General features: G+C 35.8%; 1 protein-coding gene across 6 annotated transcripts in view; it reads right to left on the bottom strand.

Moving 5' to 3' along the window:
• HMCN1 (hemicentin 1) overlaps positions 1-23,507 on the bottom strand; it is a 530,431-nt gene that overhangs the window by 169,276 nt on the left and 337,648 nt on the right. For all 6 annotated transcript variants that reach the window (XR_009008571.1, XM_007166971.2, XM_057547914.1 and 3 more), the window contains 7 exons: positions 21,360-21,456; positions 17,921-18,043; positions 16,999-17,160; positions 14,705-14,986; positions 12,084-12,251; positions 7,728-7,841; positions 7,056-7,142 (listed from right to left, as the gene is read on the bottom strand). Coding sequence is in view for 5 of the 6 variants with exons in the window: in XM_007166971.2 (XP_007167033.2) it covers positions 7,056-7,142; positions 7,728-7,841; positions 12,084-12,251; positions 14,705-14,986; positions 16,999-17,160; positions 17,921-18,043; positions 21,360-21,456 (1,033 nt within the window). In the remaining variant the exon portion in view is untranslated. The remainder of the gene's footprint in view (positions 1-7,055; positions 7,143-7,727; positions 7,842-12,083; positions 12,252-14,704; positions 14,987-16,998; positions 17,161-17,920; positions 18,044-21,359; positions 21,457-23,507) is intronic.

The raw sequence follows: 23,507 nt of genomic DNA, 5'->3' as shown, positions 1-23,507 counted from the left end.
CTAAAGAATTCAAAAGAGAGCTTCAACTTCAGACCTGACGAAACAAAAGAAAGAATCAGTAAACTAGAAGATAGTTTGTTTGAAATTATCCAGTCAGAGGATCAAAATGAAAAAAGAATGAAAAGTGAAGAAAGCCTACAGGAGTTATGAGACACCATTACAAAAACAATATACACATTATGGAAATCCCAGAAGGAGAGGAGAATGAGAAAGGAACAGAAAGTATATTTAAAGTGATCATGTCTGAAAACTCCCCAAACTCCAGACTCATGAGGCACAAAAATCCCAAATAGATTGAACTAAAAAAGGGCTACACTGAAACACATTATAACTAAATTTTGAATATAGTAAGAAGAAAGCAACACATCACATACAAGGGAACCCCCCATAAGAGTATAGGCAGATTTCTCATAAGAAACTTAGAAGGCTAGGAGATAATGGCATAAAACGTTCTAAATATTGAAAAAAAAGCCTGTCCACCAAGAATACTATAGCTGGCAAAATATGAATGACAGATAAAGATTTTCCCAGACAAACAAAAGCTGAGGGAGGGCTTCCCTGGTGGCGCAGTGGTTGGGAGTCTGCCTGCCAGTGCAGGGGACACGGGTTCGAGCCCTGGTCTGGGAAGATCCCACATGCTGCGGAGCGACTAGGCCCGTGAGCCACAATTGCTGAGCCTGCGCGTCTGGAGCCTGTGCTCCGCAACAAGAGAGGCCGCGACAGTGAGAGGCCCGCGCACCGCGATGAAGAGTGGCCCCCACTTGCCGCAACCAGAGAAGGCCCTCACACAGAAACTAAGACCCAACACAGCCATAAATAAATAAATAAATAAATAAATAAATAAATAAAATTTAAAAAAAAAAAAAAGCTGAGGGAAACAAACAAAAACAAAAAAACACACCAGACCTGTCTTACAAGAGATTCAAAATGGCATTCTCAAGTAGAAATAAAAGGATGTTAATTATCATTGTAAAATCATATAAATGTACGTGCAAAACTCACTGCTAATGGTAAATATGTAGTCAAAGTCATATTCTCTAACACTGTAATGGTGATACGTAACTCACTTTTAAAATTTAAAAAACAAACATTTTAAAAATAACTGTATCTACAATAATTTGTTATTAGATACACAAAATAACAAAACATATAAATTGTAACATTAATAACCTAAGATGTGAGAGGAAGAGAAGTAAAAGTAAAGTTTATGTATGCTATCAAAGTTAAGTTATTATTAGTTTAAAATAGGATGTTATACATATAAGATATTTTATGTAAGCCTCTGGTAACCACAAAGGAAAAAAATCTTTAATAGCTACACAAAAAGTTATGATAAAGCAATCAAAGCATATTGCTAAGAAAGTCATCAAATGACAAAAGAAGAGAAGGATAAGAAGCAAGGAAGAAAGGATCTACAAAACAATTAAAAAACCCCAACAAAATGGAGATACTAAGTCCTTACTTGTCAATATTTACTTTAGATGTAATGGATTAAATTCTCCAATCAAAAGACATAGAATAGCTAAATGAAGAAAAAAAAAAGCAAGATCCAAAAGTATGTTGCCTGCAAGAGACTCACTTTAGCTTTAGAGGTACATGTGAACTGAGAGTAGAGGGATATAAAAAGATATTTCAAGAACATGGTAACCAAAAGAAAGCTGGGGCAGCTATACTTATATCAGCCTAGACTTTAAGCTAAAATTGGTCAAAAGAGGCAAGAGACAATGAAAAAGGGGTCAATCCATCAGAAAGACATAATAACTGTAAATATTTATGCACCCAATATTGGAGCACCTAAATATATAAAGCAAATACTAACAGAGCTAAAAGGAGAAATAAGCAGCAATAAAATAATAGTTGGGGACTTTAATACCCCACTCTCAACAATGGATAGATCATCCAGTCAGAGAATCAATAACAAATCAGAGATTTGAAAATTACTGTAGACCCAATATGCCTAACAGACGCATACAGAGCATTCTATCCAACAAAAGTAGAATACACATTCTTCTCAAGCACACATAGAACATTTTCTAGGATAGCTCATATGTTAGACCACAAAACAAATCTCAGTAAATCTAAAATGATTGAAATCATACCAAATGTCTTTTATGACCACAATGATATGAAACTAGAAATCAATAACAGGAAGAAAGCTGGAAAATACACAAATGAATGGAAATTAAATGACATACTCTTGAACAACCAATGTATGAAAGAAGGTATCAAAAGGGAAAAAAAAATTCTTGAGACAAATGAAAATGGAAACACAACACACCAAAACTTAAGGGATAGAGAGCATAGGCAGTTTTAAGAGGGACATTTATACTGATAAATGCATACATCACAGAAGAAATAAGATCTCTAAAAAAATATAACAGTACACCTCAAGGAACTAGGAAAAAAACAGACTAAGTCCAAAATTAGCAGAAGGAAGAGAATAATAAAAATTAGAGCAGAAATAAATGAAATAGAGTACAAGGAAACAATAGAAAAGATTAATAAAACTAAGAATTGGTTCTTTGAAAAGATAAAATTGACAAAACATTAGCTAGACTAAGAAAAATAAAAAAGACAGGACCCAAATAAATAAGATAATAAATGAAAGAGGAGACATTACAACTGATACCACAGAAATACAAAGAATCATAAGAGACTACGCTCAACAACTACAGCCAACAAACTGGACAACCTAGGAGAAATGAGTAAATTCCTAGAAATATACAACCTGTCAAGACTAAATCATGAAGAAACAGAAAATCTGAACAGACCAATTACTAGTAAGGAGATTAAACCAGAAGTCAAAACCTCCCAACAAGGAAAATCTAGGACCAGATGGTTTCAGTGATAAATTTTACCAAATGTTTAAAAAAGAATTAATATCAAGTCTTCTCACTCTTTCAAAAAATTGACAAGGGAACATTCCCAAACTCATTTTACACGGCCAGCATTACCCTGACACCCAAGTCAGGTAAGGACACCACAAGAAAAGAAAACTACAGGCCAACATCCCTGATGAATATAAATACAAAATTCTCAGAAAATACCAGAAAACTGAATTCAGCATCAAATTGAAAGGATCATACACCATGATCAAATGGTATTCATCTCTGGGATGCAAGGATGGTTCAAGATACACAAATCAATATAATACATTACATCAATAGAATGAAAGATAAAAATCATATGCTCATCTCAATAGATGCAGAGAAGCACTTGACCAAATTCAACATCTATTCATGATAAAAAATATCAACAAATTGTATACAGAAGGAACATTCCTCAACATAATAAAGGCCATATGACAAATCTGCAGCTAACATCATACTGAGTACTGAAAGACTGAAAGTTTTTTAAGATCAAGAATAAGATGAGGGTGCCCACTCTCATCATTCCTATTCAACACATTATTGGAAGTCCTAGCCAGACAATCAGGCAAGAAAAAGAAATAAAAGGCATCAGAATTGGAAAGGAAGAAGTAAAGTTCTCTCTATTTGTAGATGACATGATTATTTATATAGAAAGTCCTAAAGACTCCACCCAAAAACTGTTTGCTTTAATCAACAAATTCAATAAAGTTTCAGATACAAAATCAACATAAAAAATCACTACATTTTTATACACTAACAACAAATGATCTGAAAAAGAAATTTAAAAAAAATCTCATTTACGATAGCACCAAAAAAAAAAAATACTTAGGAATAAATCTAACCAAGGAGGTGAAAGATCTCTACATTGAAAACTATAAGACGTTGATGAAATAAATAAAAGAAGACACAAATAAATGGAAAGATATCTTGTGTTCATGGATTGAAAGAATTAATATTGTTAAAATGTCCATATTACCCAAAGCTATTTATAGGTTCAGTGCAATCTCTATGAAGATTCCAATGGCATTTTTTACAGAAATGGAAAAAAAAATCTTAAAATTTGTTTGGAATCACAAAAGACACTGAATAGCCAAGGCAATCCTGAGAAAGAAGAGCTGGAGGCATCACACGTCCTGACTTCAAACTACATTACAAAGCTACAGTAATCAAAACAGTAAGGTACTGCCATAAAAAAGACACATATACCAATGGAACAGAATCATAAACATAGAAATAAACCCATGCATATACGATCAACTAATATTAGTCAAGAGGGTCAAGAATACTCAATGGAAAAAGACAGTCTCTTCAATAAATGGCAGTGGGAAAATTGGATATTCACATGCAAAAGAAGGAAACTAGACCCGTGTCTTACCCCACTCACAAAAATTAACTTGAAATGTATCAAAGGCTTAAATGTAAGACCTGAAACCATAAAACTCCTGAAAGAAAACAGAGGGACAGGAACTTCCCTGGTGACACAGTGGTTCAGAATCCGCCTGCCAATGCAGGGGACATGGGTTCGATCCCTGGTCCATGAAGATCCCACATGCTGCGGAGCTGCTAAGCTCGTGAGCCACAACTACTGAGCCAGCGTTCTAGAGCCCGTGAGCCACAACTACTGAGCCCGTGTGCCACAACTATTGAAGCCTGAGCACCTAGAGCCTGTGCTCCACAACAAGAGAAGACCCCGCTCAACACAACTAGAGAAAGCCTGCACACAGAAACGAAGACCCAATGCAACCAAAAATAAAATAAATAAATAAAAATAAAAATGAATTAAAAATAAACATTAAAAAATAAAATAATAAAAATTTTTTAAAAAGCAGCTGAAATTAAAAAAAAAAAAAAGAAAACATAGGGACAAAGCTCCTTGACATTGGTCCTGGCAATGATTTCTGTGATATGACACCAAAAGCACAAGCAACAAAAGCAAAAACAAATGGGCCTACATCAACTAAAAAGCTCTATACAACAAAAGAAAACATCAACAAAATTAAATGGCAACCTACAAAATGGGAAAAAATATTTGCAAACCACTATTTGATAAGGGGGTTAATATCCAAAATATGTAAGGAACTCATATAACTCAATAGCAAACACACACACACACTCACAAAGGATTCAATTAAAAAAATGGCAAAGGACCTGAATAGACATTTTTAATATTATATTATTATTATTATTATATTCAAATGGCTGACAGGTACAAGACAAGCTATTCAGCATCACTAATCATCCAGGAAATGCAAATCAAAACCACAATGAGATATCACCTCACACCTGTTAGAATAGCTATTATTAAAAATACAGGAGATGACAAGTGTTGATGAGGATGTGGAAAAAAGGGAACCCTTGTGCACCTTTGGAGGGAATGTAAATTGGTATAGCCCCTATGGAAAACAGTATCAAGGTTGCTCAAAAAACTAAAAATAGAACTACCATATGTGCAGCAATTCTACTTCTAGGCATATATCTGAAGAAAACGAAATCACTATCTCAAAGGGACATCTGCACTCCCATGTTCATTGCAGCATTATTCACAATAGCCAAGACACGGAAACAGCCTAAGTGTCCATAGATAGATGACTGGATAAAGAAAATGTGACATATATAAAACTATACATATAATTTAATATTATTATTAAATACTAAATATTACTATACAACATATAATACTAATATTATTTACTATATATATATAATTTAATATTATCTAGCCATGAAAAAAGAAGGAAATCCTATCATTTGTGACAACACAGATAAACCTCGAGGATATTATACTAAGTGAAATAAGTCAGACAGAGAAAGACATACTGTATGTTCTCACTTATACATCAAATCTAATAAAACCAAACTCACAGAAACTGAGAACCCATTAGTGGTTATAGAGGTAGGAGGTTAGAGGTGGGGCAATGAGTGAAGGTGGTCGGAAGGCACAAAGTTCCAGTTATAAGATGATAATTGTGATTACAGTTAACAATACCATATCGTATAATTGAAAGCTGCTAAGAGAGTAGACTTTAAAAGTTCTAATTACAAGAAAAAAAGTTGTGTAGCTATGTGCAGTGATGGATGTTAGCTAAACATTGTGGTGATCATTTTGTGTGTGTGTGTGTGTGTGTATAATCACCTTAAACTTATGCAATATTATATGTCAATTATATCTCAATGAAACTGAAAGAAAGAATAAAAAAGAAATATCTTAAAAAACCAAATGTCAATGTTAAAAAAAAAAACTGGAAGGCTCAAGATGGGATGCTACAAAATTTAGGCAGCTGTTCTCTATGCAATAGTTGTTACCACATCATTGCGAGAAAAAAAAGAAAACAGGTTAAGTAATAGTATATGTGAAACTTTTTATAACTGTCTTTCTTAAAATGAAAGTATTTCCTTGCTTACTTAAATGTATTGCTCATGCAAGGCATGTAAACAACAAAATAAGAAATTAACTGAATCTTCCTTAAAATGCTTGCTTTCTATAAAATGTATGGACTGTTCTAGTTGTTCCATTAAAACCACAAGGCTGTGCCTTTACTAAAAAGACAATCTTGAACACATTCTCTTAGAGATTTGTTTATTTTTATTACATGCAACACAATGATTCACTGGTAAAGCCGGTGAAATTGGTTTTAGAATTTTCATTTTTATTTTTACTCTTCTCCATTTCCTTTGTAATATGCAAACAAGTTTACAAAAGGTGACAATTTTGATCTTGGGTAATTCCCACTATCAGTGATGCTGTACTTTCACCAAAATTCCTATTTCTTTGAAATAAAATTTAAGAAAACAGTAAAAAGGAAAGGAAGGTACAAACATAGGGAAGGAAAGAAAAAATAAGAGGAGGTGGGACAGGAAATCTTACCCACAAGTAGGAACAGGATTAAAAAAAAAGAAAGAATAATTTACAGAGTTGAAAGAAAAGACTAATGTGTCTTTTTCTGTCTCTCTTCCTTGCTTTCCTTCCTCCCCTACTCGCTCTCTCCTTCCTTCCTTCCTTCCTTTTTTCAGTGTAGGAATTTCCTTTTTATCTCCACAGAATCTGAAAGGTTTCCTTCTATACTTCTACCATCTATACTGGGCTAGAATTCAATGTCAAATGCTTGATTTTTCTCAACTAAGAGATAAGTGGAGGCAGTGAATAACCAATGAGTTGAGCAGAAATGCAAGAGCTGAGCCCCTTACCTGTCACTTCACAAGTCAATGCAACACTCTGTTTCTCTTTTACCTTCACATCTTCAAATGTATTTTCACCCACAATGTGAGGTGGTACTAAAAAAAAAATAAAAAATAAAAAAGACAGAAAAAGTAACAGTTCTAACAGCAGAATGGTTATTTATAGGCATCTATTTTCATATTTTTTATTAGGCTGTACCCTTTAAAACAATCCCTCCAAATTCTGATTATTATTTGTTTACTAGAATAATGTTACCATATTGTTTGATCAATTCTAAGATATACTATAAAGTTATGTGTCATAAATTCAATTATAATGAATTTTATTGTATGTAAATCATAAAATCTGGATAAATATGTCAACAAGTCAATGAGTAACAAAATCTATCAGACACTTATTTCTCCCTCTATAACTCTGATAAGCACTCACATTAAACAAGTTATCAGCGTCTTAGAACACTGTTGAACAATTGTGAACTGATAAGACATGGCATTTCAGCCATTTTAATCCAACTGATTACGTACAAACCATTCTAACATTGAATTCTTGCCAAGAGTGACAGTCCAGGGGCCAAAGAATACATAAATGTAAGTTCAAGCTGCAGATAAATTTTAACTCTGCTTCCAGAATGTATTTAAGACAATTTTATTTTGTCTAGATATTGTAAGTTATATAAATACCTAATACTGAAAGCCCAAAGGTTTTCCTTTCTTCACCAGCTGCATTCCTTACAACACAAGTATACTGGCCAGCATCTTCCATTCTGGTCTGAATCAACCGCAGAGTCCTTCCTCCTGGAGAAGCAAACCACCAGGTGACACAAAAAGAAATCTGTAACTTTACAAGTTTGCCGTGTAGTGCTGAATTTCGGGAAAATTTAATCAATTCACTTCAAAGGCCTTTAAAATGCATTTATGTCACGCTTTTTAAAAATATCACGTTTTAAGGCTATACGAAGCAGAACAGACAATTCAGAAGAAATTTCCGATTTAATGGATAAAAAAAGTTAATACAAACCTAGGTGACAGCAAGTAAGAAATGGAGTTTCACAGAGGTACTGTTTGAACATAATCTCGAAAGGTAAGTATTCTTTAACACAGAGAGGAGTTAAGAGACACCGCTGTAGGTAGAGTATGAATGAGGATCTAGAGGTAGAAAGTAGATGTGAGGTGTGGCACCTAAAACAGAACAGGCGGAGAAAACAGTGAGAGATGAGACTAGTTGGAGTATGGCCAGATTCTGTGGGCCTTCGAATGCTATGCTAAGGAATTTAGACTTTATTGCGTTCACTAAAGGCTATGGAAGTACGTAAAGAAAAAAGTCATGATCTGATTTGTGCTTTAGAAAAACAACTGTGACAGGATGTTTACGAAAAGATTCCCAGTTTGCCGTGGAACACGTGAAATGGGAGTGTTAGAAAGAGGACCACGCCAACTACCCAGATTGGGATGACGTCAATATACAAGGGATGAATGAAACCATGAAGACTGACTACCAGTTTTCAATTGAGTTTCATGGAATTCTAGAACTATTTATATCAAAGTTTATGACGGTCACTTTGTTCATTAGCATGACTCTGATTTTGTTCCTCTTTATATTTTGAACTTCTATGTAATGAAGAAAGATTCTGGTAGACTGGGAATGAAACTCTGATATGCTGAAGGGTGTAAGTTGGAGGAAAACTCCTCTTAAGGACCAAGGAAGAGGAGCCAGCAGATGAGACTGAAACAAAGCTGGCAGAGAACAAAGAGACACACTGAGAGAGTAGAGTCCTTGAGGACACGGGGAGGGGGAAGGGTAAGCTGGGACAAAGTGAGAGACTGGCATGGACATATATACACTACCAAATGTAAAATAGATAGCTAGTGGGAAGCAACCGCATAGCACAGGGAGATCAGCTGGGTGCTTTGTGTCCACCTAGAGGGGTGGGATAGGGAGGGTGGGAGGGAGAAGCAAGAGGGAGGAGATATGGGGATATATGTATATGTATAGCTGATTCACTTTGTTATACAGCAGAAACTAACACACCATTGTAAAGCAATTATACTCCAATAAAGATGTTAAAAAAAAGTGTAAATCATTTCTTAGGTTTTGTAATAATTTGCCACTCTGTATATTTTTGCTTAGTACCCTGAATTTGAACTAAAAAAATTGAAATGGTTAAACATAAAATTTTCATGTAAATTATTCACCTGGATCTGAACTTATCAGGAGTTTCCATCTGCTTTATGTTTTTATAAACACAAGCCCTCATTGAGCTTTTCCTATAAGCAACCTACTCATCCTTAAACCAATAAAAGGTGAACTTAGTAGTATCTTATTTAGACAGACAAAACTGATTACCCAAATTCAATCTTTTTCCCCAGTTGAATTTAAGTAAGCAAAGTTGAATACAGAAATTCCCTAAACATGTCAAAAAACTTATGTTAATTAGGAAAGGATTCAAAAGCACTCACTGCTACTTCAGATTAGTGAGACCATAATATGATTCCAGTTGAGAGATATTAAAAAAATACAACGTTTATGAGTCATTGCTGGCTCTGCAAACCTCAATCTCATAAATCTCATGATCTTTCCTTTCTCTTTGTTTCCTGGTCCTCTCCCTTATTGCAGTGAAAGACAAAAAAGGGTTGGACAGTAAATTATACTTAGATGGAGACATTTCTCGTACCTATTAAATTTTTATAGCAGCTATCTGTTCTTGGCAGATAACTTCATAACAATGATAGGGCCTTCAACAAAGTACTTCTTTTAGAAAAGCTTGACTTTAACGTCTCAGGAGGACTAATCTTAATGAAACAGAAATGTGCAGCCGATCAAGGAACAAGCGAGTCATACGCCATTCATCTGATTCTCAGTCATCGATTGCACAACACACATGTTCAGATTGTAAAACTGAATGACTCTTCTGGCAGCGCCACAAGGTGAAGTACATTTAATGTATTCGCTCAGGGATCTCCAGCTGCTAGTCAAGCAAAACAAAACTATACAATAAAACCAAAACACTACTCCTGTGGATCTATAATAAGCCAGAGTACCTCATTTTATCTTGCCTTTTTCATTTCCAGGAGCCCTGATGTAGTTATTATATTTAAAAAGAGTTCCTACTTTTTCAGCAATTGAGAATTAAAAAAAAAAAAACAATAATATGAGGATGATTATAAGAGAAGATAATGTGTTCAGGTTTTTGGCAACCAAACTGCAATGAAATCTTTGACATCAGTATGCATTCCTTAAGATCAACAGAGGCAGGCAGTCCTTCAAAAATGAAAGCATTATAGGACATAGGAAAGCCTCCTAGGAGAGGGAGACCCAAATCTTTTACCAGGTTGTCTATGGCAAATAACAACAAACATGTATTGGATGCTTAGGATATAAGCAGGCACTGTGTTAGCTGCTTTACACATATTAACTCATCTTTACAAACCCCCCTAACAGGCAAATACCACTAGTATCCTCACTTTACAACTGAAGAACTGAAGTTAGCAAAGTTAAGAAACTTGCCTGAGGTTATAAATCTAGTATTATAGGCAATAGATATAATAATTATAGCAATGTATATTCCTCATTAAGCCCCTATCATTTATAGACCAAGATCTTGAAGAAACAGAGGGACCTTACGCTATTTAGACCTAATTCAAATACTAGCAAAGTATCTTTTCTAAAAAAGCCTTCAAAAGTGAGAATTTAAACTTTGAACAAATTTAGGGGCAGGGAGATTGTTACCTCTTAAAATAGCTCATCTTGACTTTCAACAATACAAATATCTTTTAAAGTTGTTTGTATTCAGACCCAAATCTGTCCCTAGAATATTCCATACACTGGTATTACTTTTAACCTCTGGAACTAGACGGAACCAACATAATCTTTTCTATGCCATGGCTCTGCAAGTATTTAAATGTAATTTTCACTATGTTGTCATGAGTTACACAGGGTTTATTTTTTCAGGTTAAATAGAATCGGACGCATAGTTTACTTTGCAATCATTTGCCACCATGGTTATCCTCCTTCGAAAATACTGTCAATAAATCCTTCTTCTAGTCTTCCTAATGAGTAAGTTAAATCCACAATACAACTGGTGTTTTACTTGTTTTATTGGTGAAAATATATTTTATTCATGTGGCAAAACATTGCATCTGTTTTCATGATAAACACATTATACTGTTAATGCATACTCAATAACCAAACCAATTCAGAGATCTTTTCATATGAAGAATTCTGAAGCTATATCTCACCCTAATTTTCACCATTGGTTTTTGAATGTGAGTGCAGGAGTTTACTTAACTTTCATTTTGTTAGGTTTAATTCAAAAGTTCCAGAGTGAGGCGTGTTTGAATTCGGATGCCTTCATTCAACACATTAGGTATTCTTCTAAATATCCAAGCTTTTTATTACCCATAAACTTGGCGAGATTATTTTCTTAGTCTGTACCCAATTTATTACTGAAAGGGGCCAAGCGCAGATTCCTGTGGCATGCCCCTAGACACCTCTCTCGACACTTACACTGATCCATAAAGAATAAGCTAATAGATTTTCCTACATAATTAGATAAGGAATAAAAGGAATATCTTTTTTACAATAATGATAAAATCTTAGCTCACTTGAAACTATTCCCTCTTGGAAATATAAATCTCACTCAGGTTAGAGTTGTGAAAAAATTCAAACTCGTGGTTATAGAGATATGTTATATAACATTATTCACTCTAGGCTCTGGCTTCAAGTATTTCTTTTCATTCTTCACTTTTCACATTGGTTGGTACTCATTCCGGCATGAATGCTCTGACATCCCCATGATTTAAGTAATAAGCGAGTGCCAAGATTTCTTTGTCAAAAGGATATAGAGATATTTAGAGATTTTTCCCCATTGTCATATAGCTTCTGATGTCCTAAAATTTTTTCTTAATATGATCAGTGGGTATTATAGTAAGCAGCTAGATCATAAAGAAAAAAATAAGACATGGAGTTATGAGAAATTAAGGAGAAACTGTGGCCACAGGAAGCTAATCAGATTACCAGGCTACAAGAATTTCTAATACCTGAGAGAATTCTCAGAGAACTGCTAAAGTTGACAGGCCACCCATCTTTAAGCCAGGCAATTGAAGGCAGGGGAATTCCTGAAGCTTCACAAGTTAGGGACACTGAGTTTTTTTCCACCACACTGATATTTTCAGGTGTCCTGTGGTTTCCTATGATGCTTGGCGGTGCTGTAAGACAAAACAAAACAAACAAGAAATGGAAAGGAGGGTGGCTAGTACGTAACAAACACCAAATTCTAAACAGCTTATTCTTAAAAATAAGGCTTCCATTTTCTAGTCAACAGTAAGCAAAATAAGCAGTCACAACAATAAGATGATGATGATGACGACGACGACGACGACAACACTCCTGGAAGTAAAAATGTCGCTTCTTCCTCACTAACAGCAACATATGACTTTAAAAAAAAAAAAATTATTTATTTTATTTATTTATTTTTGGCTGCATTGGGTCTTAGTTGCAGCACTCGGGCTCTTCGTTGCAGCATGCGAGCTTCTCTCTAGTTGTGGCATGCGGGATTTCTCTCTGTAGTTGTGGTGCGCGGGCTCCAGGGTATGTGGGCTCTGTAGTTGTGGAGCGCGGGCTCCAGAGTGCGTGGGATCTGTAGTTTGCGGCATGTGGGCTTCTCTAGTTGAGGTGCCCGGACTCAGTAGTTGTGGCGTGTGGGCTTAGTTGCCCCACGGCATGTGGGATCTTAGTTCCCTGACCAGGGATCATACCTGCATCTGCTGCATTGGAAGGTGGATTCTTTACCACCGGACCACCAGGGAAGTCCCCAAATGACTTTCATATTGTTATTCTAATAGTGGTGAATGATTTTCTGTGAGTCACTCATCTTTTCTGGTAATATGGATTCATGACTTTCTTATAGGCAGAATTTTTTAACAAATAATTCTAGTATTAAAAATTAAAAACAATCAAACAAATTAGAAGCTCAAAACCTCGTGAAACACACCAGCTTTCATGTTATCTATACTAACCACATTTTTGTTCCTTGGGCTAGTTGTTTCCTTGCTGGTTTTTTCCTTATTTTCACCCCAAGCCAGCTCATGGAGACAAATGTGGTTTCAACTAGAATAGGAGCAGTAGAGTTGATGGGACTTAGTGACACCGGATGTGAGAAAAAGAGGAGTCAAGGATGATTCCTTGGTGTTTTCCTTGCTCAATCACATTAGGGGGTGGGATTGGCACAATCACCCATGAGAGAGTGTGGATAGAGAAGCAGGTATTGCCCATTTCAGAGCCTTGGGGCATTCTAACACTAAAGGCTGGAAGAGTAGGGGGAAACAATAAGAGAGGTTGAGAGGAAGGAGTTGGCTGAGAGTTAGAGAACAACCAAGAGGGGCAGGGGTGGGGCAGTTCCAGAAGCCTAGAAAAGACATGAGTGACCAGCTCCTCGGGGTCAAATATGCCTTGTGAATGCAAAAATGTGAGACACACAAAGTGGGCTGAGAAGACGGGTTTGGGCAATGAGCAGAGTAGAATCAGGATAGTCTGAGGATACAGTGACAAGTCACATTGACCCAACAGGCCTGGACAAGTGCAAGGGCTGGGTCAGAGGAGAACCAGTGTTAAAACCCAAATAAGCCAGCACTGGAACATAGATAAAACAAGGCTACACAGAGGCCTTGAGTGCCTCTATGTCCCTCATTAGCCCCATGGAAAGTTACCCCTCCATCATGTTTTCCTCCTGCACAGAGAAGGGCCAGTGACACCATCTCCACTTTCAATGGTCTTGCAGAATTGAAGTACATGGAAGATTGAGCCAACTGGAATTTAGCATAATCTGAGACCTTGATTTCTCAACATCAGTCTTGCCTAGGAAATTTTATGACAGAAATTCTTGTTAATACAACTAACCTAAATGTCCCTCCCTAGAGAACTGATCAAATAAAGTATGAAACATTCAAATAATGAAATAGTAAGCACCTGTTAAAAAGAATGAAAAAAACACAATCTAACAAAACGATACATAGGACTGATTCCTTTTCAGTCTTTAGCTTTGGTTTACACATTGGCTGCAAACTACAAGATATTAATACTGGACTTTGTGCATGTTCTAACTGGATTTAAGTTACAAGACCATGTCTATTAGATTTACCATTGTTTCTATAGATTTTAAAAATGCAATTCAAATTGTATGCATACAAATAGGTGTCCCTGAGTACATGTATGTTTGGTCCATTCCTATAGACATTTACTGCTTATTACTTAGAATTTTAAAGCTGACTTCAGCACAACTTATGCCCATCTGATGCTCAGTCAGTAAGCTCTAAGGAACCTAGACTTACACTAGCCAAGTCAGCTAATGTGGAAAACACAGAATCATGGAATATTACTTGGGATAGCACTGGATCAAAAGTACTTGAAGAAGATAATTATCTACTTTACTATGTACTTTCCTAAAACAATATCCAATATATGCTTATTTCAGCAAGGTAAGATATGGAAGGTCAGGGGCATAGTAGGATGAGTGATGAGACTGATCTAAAGAAGTGGTGCAAATGTAGAAAATAATCGACTATAAATAAAAGACTCAACACTTGAGGCCTATATCTCCCATCCGGGAGGCTATAGATTATATCAGCCAGTGAATAGACCTATTGAGCCTGTTTATACTTACTGTGCACACTTAAGTCATATTTTCTGTCAGTCATTCCTGCTATATTCACAGCAACACACACATAACGGCCTGTGTCAGACACATGGACATTCTTCAGCTGAAGGATATGACCTTCATCCGTTACTTCCATTCCCCTTCCCTTAGTAAAAGGGCGGCCCTCTTTCATCCAGGTCACTGTCGGTTGAGGAATACCCTCCACCTCACACTCTAAGGAAATGCTCTTCCCTCGAGTTACGAAGATTTCAGTAGGGTGGTCGCCACTGTTGGCTATAGTTGGTCGAACTGGGAAAAAAATGAAAAGAATAGGAAATGTTTGCCTTAAGTCTTATATAAGAATTTTCATCAAGCAAAGTTAAATTCTTTTTTTGAAAGAAAATGTTTTATTGTTTCTTGTGGTCATACAAGCAGTACAAATTTACAGCAAAACAAAAATCACGAAATTCAGAAAAGTATAAAGGTCACTCACCGTGCTATAATCGAATATACCCACTGAAAACATTTAGGTCTTCATGAAACCAACCATTACAAAATGAAATTAAAGAAAACCTACTAAGCACAATAACATAAAAACAAATATCTAGGAATAATATGACAAAACACACTAAATTCATTTTTGATGTCAAAAAATTAGCTACTAAAGAAAAGACCCAGGACTAATAGACATGGCATTGCTGTACTGAGAGGTAGAATTCTTCTCCAATGTACCTGAATGGGTTCATAACTAAAATAAAGCTATCAATATAGTAAGGAAAGAATACTGCATTAGCTACTTTCCCTGCTTTTGAGAAGTTATACAGCTATTTGAATTATCATTTGTAGCTCTAACCCAGGGAAGTCTTCTAGTACTAATTTTAAAGTAGATATGACAGCCTAGCTCATGACCTAACGTCTGTTACCAATTCCTTTCTTCCTTTCATTAGAGGAGTTGGAAAAGCTGAGACTTTCTCAGTCTTCTTTGGAAATTGAGGTGACCTCATGAATCACTGTAGACCTAAAAAGTCTAAATGGAGGTCTGCTGGTGGGGGTGAGGTGAGGGGGCGGGTTTGGGAAATTTTTTGCTCTCCTGCTAAAAGAGAAAGATACCATTCCTTCCCCTTCCCACACTGCCTTCAATGTGGACTTGATACTACAAATGCAGCAACCATCTTGAGATAACAAAGGCAGGATCAGGAGGATCCTAGATCTCCTGTCCTGATAAGAGTAAGGTGCTGACCAACTCCAGTGACTGCCAGCCTCAGGCTTCTCCTTATGTGAGAAAATAAACCTCTATTTGTTTAAGCCACTGATGGCCAGTGATTGTGTAAATTTATAGCTAAATTCACCTAGTGGATACTGATTCCAAGAAAGAAGATTAAACCAACTCAAATACACATGTGTGTGGGAAAGAAAATGGACCAGTGTTAGTAATCCTGTGTTCCAGGGCCAATCCTGTCACATACAAGCCATGTGACCTCAGCTGGTCATGGAAACTTCTCTGGGCTTAAGTTTCCACATACATTTTTGAGGCAATATTTCTGTCTCATACCACAGCTATGTAAAGATTAAATGAGGTAATGTAAATATTTTAAATACTTTAAAATCTTATATAAGTTAAATATTCTTTACAATGAGATATTTTTACATATTGTAAATATACCCTATGGTACAATGCCATCTTCTCCATTCTGCACATACACTATCCTGTCCCCCCAAAATTACAGCCACATTGATATATCTGCCAGCAGCAAGCTGATGCAGATGTTCAGCTGTATTACTGAATAAATAACAGCTAGAAATAAGTAATTACTCTCTTTATTATGTCAGCACAATTAAAATTTGTGCGTCTTATGAAAGGTATAGTTGTCCCTGGGTATCCACAGGGGACTGGTTCCAGGACGCCCTCAGATACCAAAATGCTCAAGTCCATTCTATATAAAATGGCATAGTATTTGCATATAACCTATGTACATTCTCCCTTATACTTTAAATCATCACTAGATTAGTTATAATACTTAATACAATGTAAATACTGTGTAAATAGTTGTAAATACAATGTAAATGCTATGTAAACAGTTGTCTGGTGCGTGGAAATTCAATTTTTGCTTTTTGTAACTTTTTGGATTTTTTAAAAATATTTTTCAATCTGCACTTGGTTGAATCCATGGATGTAGAATCTGTGGATATGGAGGGACAATTGCATACTATAACCATACTACTTTGAATGACTCTCAAAGATATGAAGAAAAAGTAAAAGGGAAGGATGGAGAGGTTTTTTTAAAAAAATTGTGCCAAAGCCTGGCTAACTAATAACTTACTGTAAACTTGCAGACTGTAGTCTTTCTTTGCTGTTCCAGCAACATTTGATGCCACACATGTATAGAGCCCTGCATCAGATTCTTCTGCAATTGAAATCTGCAACTGCCTGCCTCCAGATAAAGTTCTGACTCGCCCTGCAGAATCAGCCAGCACTGGGGAGCCTGCAAAGAAAACCAAGGGGCAGAATGTGAAGCATAAATTAAGGCATTTTGTGTATATACTCTAATGAGTATATATACATATTTATTTACTTCCTAGTTCACATACTTAAAAGGCAGAGGACACTGTATAATAATCTATGCAAAAAGGAGGAGGAGGAAGATGAAGAGAAGACTATCTTCTGCAAATTTTTCTTTCAATCAATATTGCATTTAAAAGAAAACATACTTAGTAAAACAAACAAAATAAAATCTTTAAGTAAAACAAAAATTATTTTTTAGATCAGCTAAAAACTTAGATGATCTGATACTTAATGGAAACAGGTATTTGTTGATGAATAACTAAAAATCTGTTCAACTGCAGAATTCAATCTTAACGTACATTACAAAACTGTCACAAATACAGCAAAAATGTTTGCTTTAAAAAAAGAGAAAAATTTTAAACCTATTTTAAAGAAGAAAGAAATAGTTCATTGAATGGTGGATTCTTGATCATTATAGCTGCCCTACAATACACTTGATTAAAAAAGAATTAATGGAGAAAATTAATTTCTTCTTGGGAGCAGTGAGTCTCAAAACTGACAATTTTCAGGTTGATACTGTAGAAGTATCGCATATGGTACATTTAACACAAAGCAATTCTGCTGTCTAGTATTTTCGCGTGCAAACCATAAGAAAGTCTGTTGGCATGTTTCTCAAACAAAATATAAATTCACTTAATATTTATATTTAATTTTATAAATGTCAAAGGATGAAAACTGACCTTTCTTCTTCCAAATGAGATTTGGGGGTGGAATACCACTTGATTCACACAATAGACTAATAAGATGCCCTTCAATGACCGTAAGTTGAGCAAGTTCATCAGAACCATAAATATTCGGTGGTACTGAAAGATTAAAAAAAGGAAAAATACTATTTTACGCTCAAATATAAAATTTCCCTAACACTTTGCATGTAAAAATAAAAAAGGTTCCCACTCAAATGGTACAAGTAAATAATTTAGCACTTGAGGTTGACATATCAACACCACATTAAAAGTCAACTGTAAGACCTAGAATAAATACCTAATAGCAGACTTCCCATTTTCACAGATAGAAACTTAATTATCAAAATACTCAGAGTGATATAAAAAGGAGATACAGTCTAGATATTTAGACATCTTGCACCAAAAGAAATGATGACACTTACCAAGTTTAAATTTAACCCAGTCATTTGTGCCTCTCCAGCTTTGATATCTCAGATGTTGAAGAGAATAGAAAGACATCAGGCATATAACATATAGTAAAGAACAGAGGTAAGGAATTTGATCTGAGAAACAGACATGCTACCTATCCTAGACTGCACAGTCTGCATTCCCCCATTGATCTCCAGCTTCTCCTTGGAACCCTCAAAGTGAAGTCTGCCTACCCACACTTTACTCAAAGAGGCTGAGTCTGCATTTGCTGGTTGAACTCTCCCTTGGGACACTTTTCTGGCTGCAGTATTATCACGTGATAGATGCTTATTCTCCCAAGCTCCTGGGAGTTGAGGAGTGGGAGAATCCTCCCCACCTCCAATGCTGCTTCCAGCCATTGTTCAAGCACCCCCATGAAAGTCTCAATTCTTTTGAGGCTCATGTCACCCATTTACTTCTTTTTTTCTTATCACCATCTGTGAACCTGTCATTCTTTCTCCATTCACTGAACAATTTGGTACTTGTTTTTATCCTTTCTCTTGACATGAAGACCTGCCACATTCTGTATGAACTCAATATCCACACGTCTAAACACCTGGCTACTCAGTTCCTTGATCTGCTCATCCTGTTCTCCATCAGAGGCCATACCGTTTTCACCATCTAGAACATTTCTCCTATTAATTTATAAATTTAGGCCACTTTCTGACAACTGCTCTATCCTTATAGCTCTTTCACTCAACTATTCCCAATTCTCAATTCAATGACCTAATTGAATCTCAAGTCCTTAAACCTCTCAGAAGCCTCCCAACCTAGCTGCTTACTCTTTTATTTGCCAACTTCACTATCCAACTTAGATTTCATGATCAGTAATTTCAGCTAGTCCTCTGCCAATATTTTCAACGGCCTGGCACCATTGCTCTTCCTATTTGGCAATACCCTTCCTTGGGATGAATCCTATAGTTTACTCTGTCATCACCTATGCCACAGATGAAAATTCTACAGAAGAAAATGACAACTACACAAATTGCCACCACTATAAATTCATGATCTCCAACCCAAACTCCACCTCCTCTACTCCCATGGCTTCCATTAATACAAATACTTGCAAATCTGTACCTGTAATGCAGATACTCTCTGGGATCTGGATTTTTATATCTGACTACTTAACATCTCATCTTGGATGCCTTAGAGGCACTGTCAAACTCAACTTGCCCCAAACTGAACTCAGTAACCAGTGTCATTGTCTTTCTTCTTAAGCTCTCTATGCCTACATGTGGCATAGTACCTAGAACACTGAGTCACACTATAAATAATTTTTGAGGTCTCAACTTTCTCTCCCCTATCATTCATTCCTACATTGACTGCGACCTGCTTTCCTCTTTAAGAGGCATTGGTCTACTCAGTTGTAAAGTACACTTTGTATTTTATGTCTCATTTGGCTTCTCTGCAATGTGTGCCATTATTCATTCATTCATTCACTCATCTATCTAACCATGTCCAACTTATTTGTTGTCCGTGTTCTTCTTCTGGGAACACCATTGTCCTTAGTTTCCATGACACAAGCTTTGCCCAGTTTTCCTCTTCCGTCTTTGACTGTTCCTTCTCAGTTTCCCATTTGGGGGTCTCTTTTTCTGTCTCCCTTCTTATGTGATATGTGAGGGTCATTCTATACAGTACTCTTTTGTACACATTCTTCTTATTCTCGCTAAGGGATCTCAACTACTACGTATACACTCATGTCTCTAACCTCACATTTTTAACTGTTATCTCTTTCTCCTGAGCTATAGGCTCATAATTCTGATGGCATAGAGGACAGCTTCATATGAACGGTCTACAGGTATCTCTAATACAGCATTTTAAAAAGGAATTCTTCACCTCACTTTCTAATTGATCATCACTCCAAATTTTTCTTTTTCTTTTCTTTTTTTTTTTTCAACCTTTACTTGATAAGACTCAGCTCAGTGTTGTCCATATTGGGAGTTATATGAATATTTTCCCCATTTGAAAGAAATGAGAAGAGAAGGGAAAGAAAGGAAATATGAAGGGAGAAAAAGGATGGAAGGAGGTAGGAAAAGAAGTGAATGATAACATAACAAATATATAGTAAATATAAATGTCCTGCATAGTAAATTTTGTCGTTTAAAAGTAAATCCTTTTACAGGTGAATGATAATACTTCTTACAATTTTCCTCAAGATTTTTAAAATGATAATAATGATTTATAATTAACAAGGCATTTTATACATAAAATATTTATTTTCCATTGGAATTAGATTACTTCCTCTACCTATTTTTATTTTAAAATGTGTTTTTGAATTAACTTTTATAATCAAAGGTAAATGTCAGGTTATTATCTCAAAAATTAAAAAGTTTAAACAAATACAATCAAAATTAAGAGAGCTTAATATGTTATAAATGAATTTAAAGAAGTACTTAAAATAAAGGTGCATATGTAGGAAATGGGAACACTTTTAAACATAGTGTAACAGACAGCTACAGTGATATAAAAGTTGTGACTATTCCTAAGAATTATCTTAATTAGTAACAGTAAAACTTCAAGCGAGAATAGCTTTGCACATTCGTCAGCGGAGTAATCCCATCTCCCACCCACAAGTGCATGTGTTCTCTTTCTCTCACACAAATATAATTCACATACACAATTTAGCCTTTTGATTTATTTTCAATTGACCAACACACTCTCTGTTCATGGAGAACACTCAATCATTAGAGGATCTCAGTTGTAGAAGCTAAAAGGCATATTAATCAGGCAGGAGAGCAGAACTGTTCTACATCAAAGCTACAGTGACCAACATGTTTAGGTTCAGGAAATCTGTCTAGTTGCTCTTGAATTAATTATATAAGCTGATATTCAGGACAGTTCAGCATCATTTAAACATATTAATTAGTGTCCATGTCTGTATTATGATCAATTTTAGTTACGTGGTTGGTTATTTTAAGAACTGACACAAAGAATCAAAGATTAAACCACAAGCTGTATCATTTGCTTTACAGGGGCTGATCCCACTTACCCCAAATGTTGACATTATAGTTTTTCTCAGTTTTTCCAGCAACATTTGTTGCCTCACAAGTGTAACGACCACTATCTTGAACCTGAGCATCTTCAATCTGAAAACAAAATCATGCTTTGAAACCACAATTTCTATTTCGTAAGTAATTGGGGTTTTTCTATTAATGTTATTTGTGATCTCTGATTTTTCATTTCTGTTCTGAAGGTTTTCAAACATATAAAAAAATAGAGGGAACAGTAAAATGGATGGCTATATGCCCATCACCCACATTCAACACTTATCAAGATTCAGCAATTCTCATTTATATCATACCTTATTTGAATCTCATTAATTTTACTGGTTGAAGGTCTAGAAAGGCCTTTTAAATATGATTCAGATAAAATAACAAAAAAATCACAACTAATTTCTGAATATGTTATTCAGGGCTTTAAATATACAATCTTTCCATGCCCAGGTCCTTTTTCAGTAAAATAATACCCATACTATTAATTATGTCTTCTCCCATATTGGGTTTGTAAGCTTCTTCAAGCCAGGTATTATACTCAATTAGTCTCAATCTCCTAATACCCAGTTTGGTGCTTGGTAGATAACTGAATACCAGTAAATACTTTCCATATATTTATCTGCAACATACATTAATACTCATTTATCATTTATTCATAGACCTTTCAGCAGTTATTGAGAATCTTGTACCAGGTACTATAGGTAGAAGATACAAAGAAGTATGGTGTAATATATTATTTCTGACTTGAGTTTTCAATCTAGTTGAGAATATAATGTATGTGCACATAAAAAAAGAGTTTAATAATAAACAAGGTATAAATAAGAATATAAGATAATCTAAGAGGTACAACAAACAGTATGGAATTGCTAAAAGCTTTGAAATCAATTGCTAAAACATTCAAAAGAGAATCATTGGAGTTGGAGTTATCATTAAAAGTATTTAGTACAGCAGGGGTACACTAGAAGTTTTCATTTCCATGAGGTCTTCTCCCTATGTTCCTTCCTATGGACCCAAACATTCCAGGGTACCTGGCTAGCCTCAGTGGTGGAGACTCAGTGGATCCTAGGATTTCTTCACCATCACCTCTCTCCTGGCTTCCCAACTCTATTGGGATCTGTGCTCTGAAGAAATGAACTTCTCTACTCACTAAAATTTGCTAGAAGAGTTCTAATCATGTATAGCTCTCCCCTAGCAGTGCTGGGGCCTGTGGTTTATACAATCGTCTCCCTCTATCATTCAGTCAGAGCTGAGGTTTGAGAATTCTACCAGCTGCTTTCTTGAACTCTGGGGTCTGCCTCTGAGAAGGGGCAGTGCTTTTTGCTTTTTTTCCCCCTATATAGCTCAATTGACTTATCCTACTTTCCTCCATCAGTGACTCCAGACTTTCCTTCCTCACCAGCTCCATCGTTACAGGATCATAATTCCGAATGACTCCATCCTCTTGCCTCCAATATACACTTTCACCCTCCCTCTCAATCTCTCCTATACTTCTATCCTCCTTGTGTAAGCGTCTTAGCTTCCTTTGTGTTGACAATCATTATCCATTTCCCAAGACTCTCCTTGTTTGACAGTAATAATACTCCTTTACCAAGAAACTATGTGGTGTAGTGGTTAGCAGCATGGATTCTGAAGCTGTACTCCTGTATTCAAATCCCATTTCTGCCGCTTAGTAACCGTGGGCAGGTTACGCAGCCATTCTTTCAATTCTAAATACGGTTATTATGAGGATTTTATAAATATTCCAATGGCCTGTTGGCTTCCTGAATCCTAATTCCTTAAGTTGGCTTTCAATGTTAGCTCTTATTTCGCTTAAGTCAACGTAGCCAACCTTATTTCCAAAATTCACTTTGTTAAATTGTTTCAGTCACACTAGCTTACTTGCTTCCTGTAATCAGGCCTTTTGTCCTATCTACCCATAAAAAGCCAAGTAGCTTTCCAAGAGTATTCTGGACAACCACAGCCTTACTTTTTGCTCTCTTTCCCAAATGTACTGTCTGTACCATCCACTTGGTAATTAACTTAGAGACTTAGAGCACTCATTGCATTTTTCATGAGCTGTTAAATTCTCATATGTTTATGCAAAATTGGAAGACATTTTGCATAAATGTGTCATACTTTTTTGCATCCCTATGCAGAGCACCTAG

Source organism: Balaenoptera acutorostrata, chromosome 1 (genome assembly GCF_949987535.1).
Source record: "Balaenoptera acutorostrata chromosome 1, mBalAcu1.1, whole genome shotgun sequence".
Classification (NCBI taxonomy): domain Eukaryota; kingdom Metazoa; phylum Chordata; class Mammalia; order Artiodactyla; family Balaenopteridae; genus Balaenoptera; species Balaenoptera acutorostrata.
Note: the sequence above shows the minus strand (reverse complement) of the source record. Positions and strands in the feature narration are given on the sequence as shown.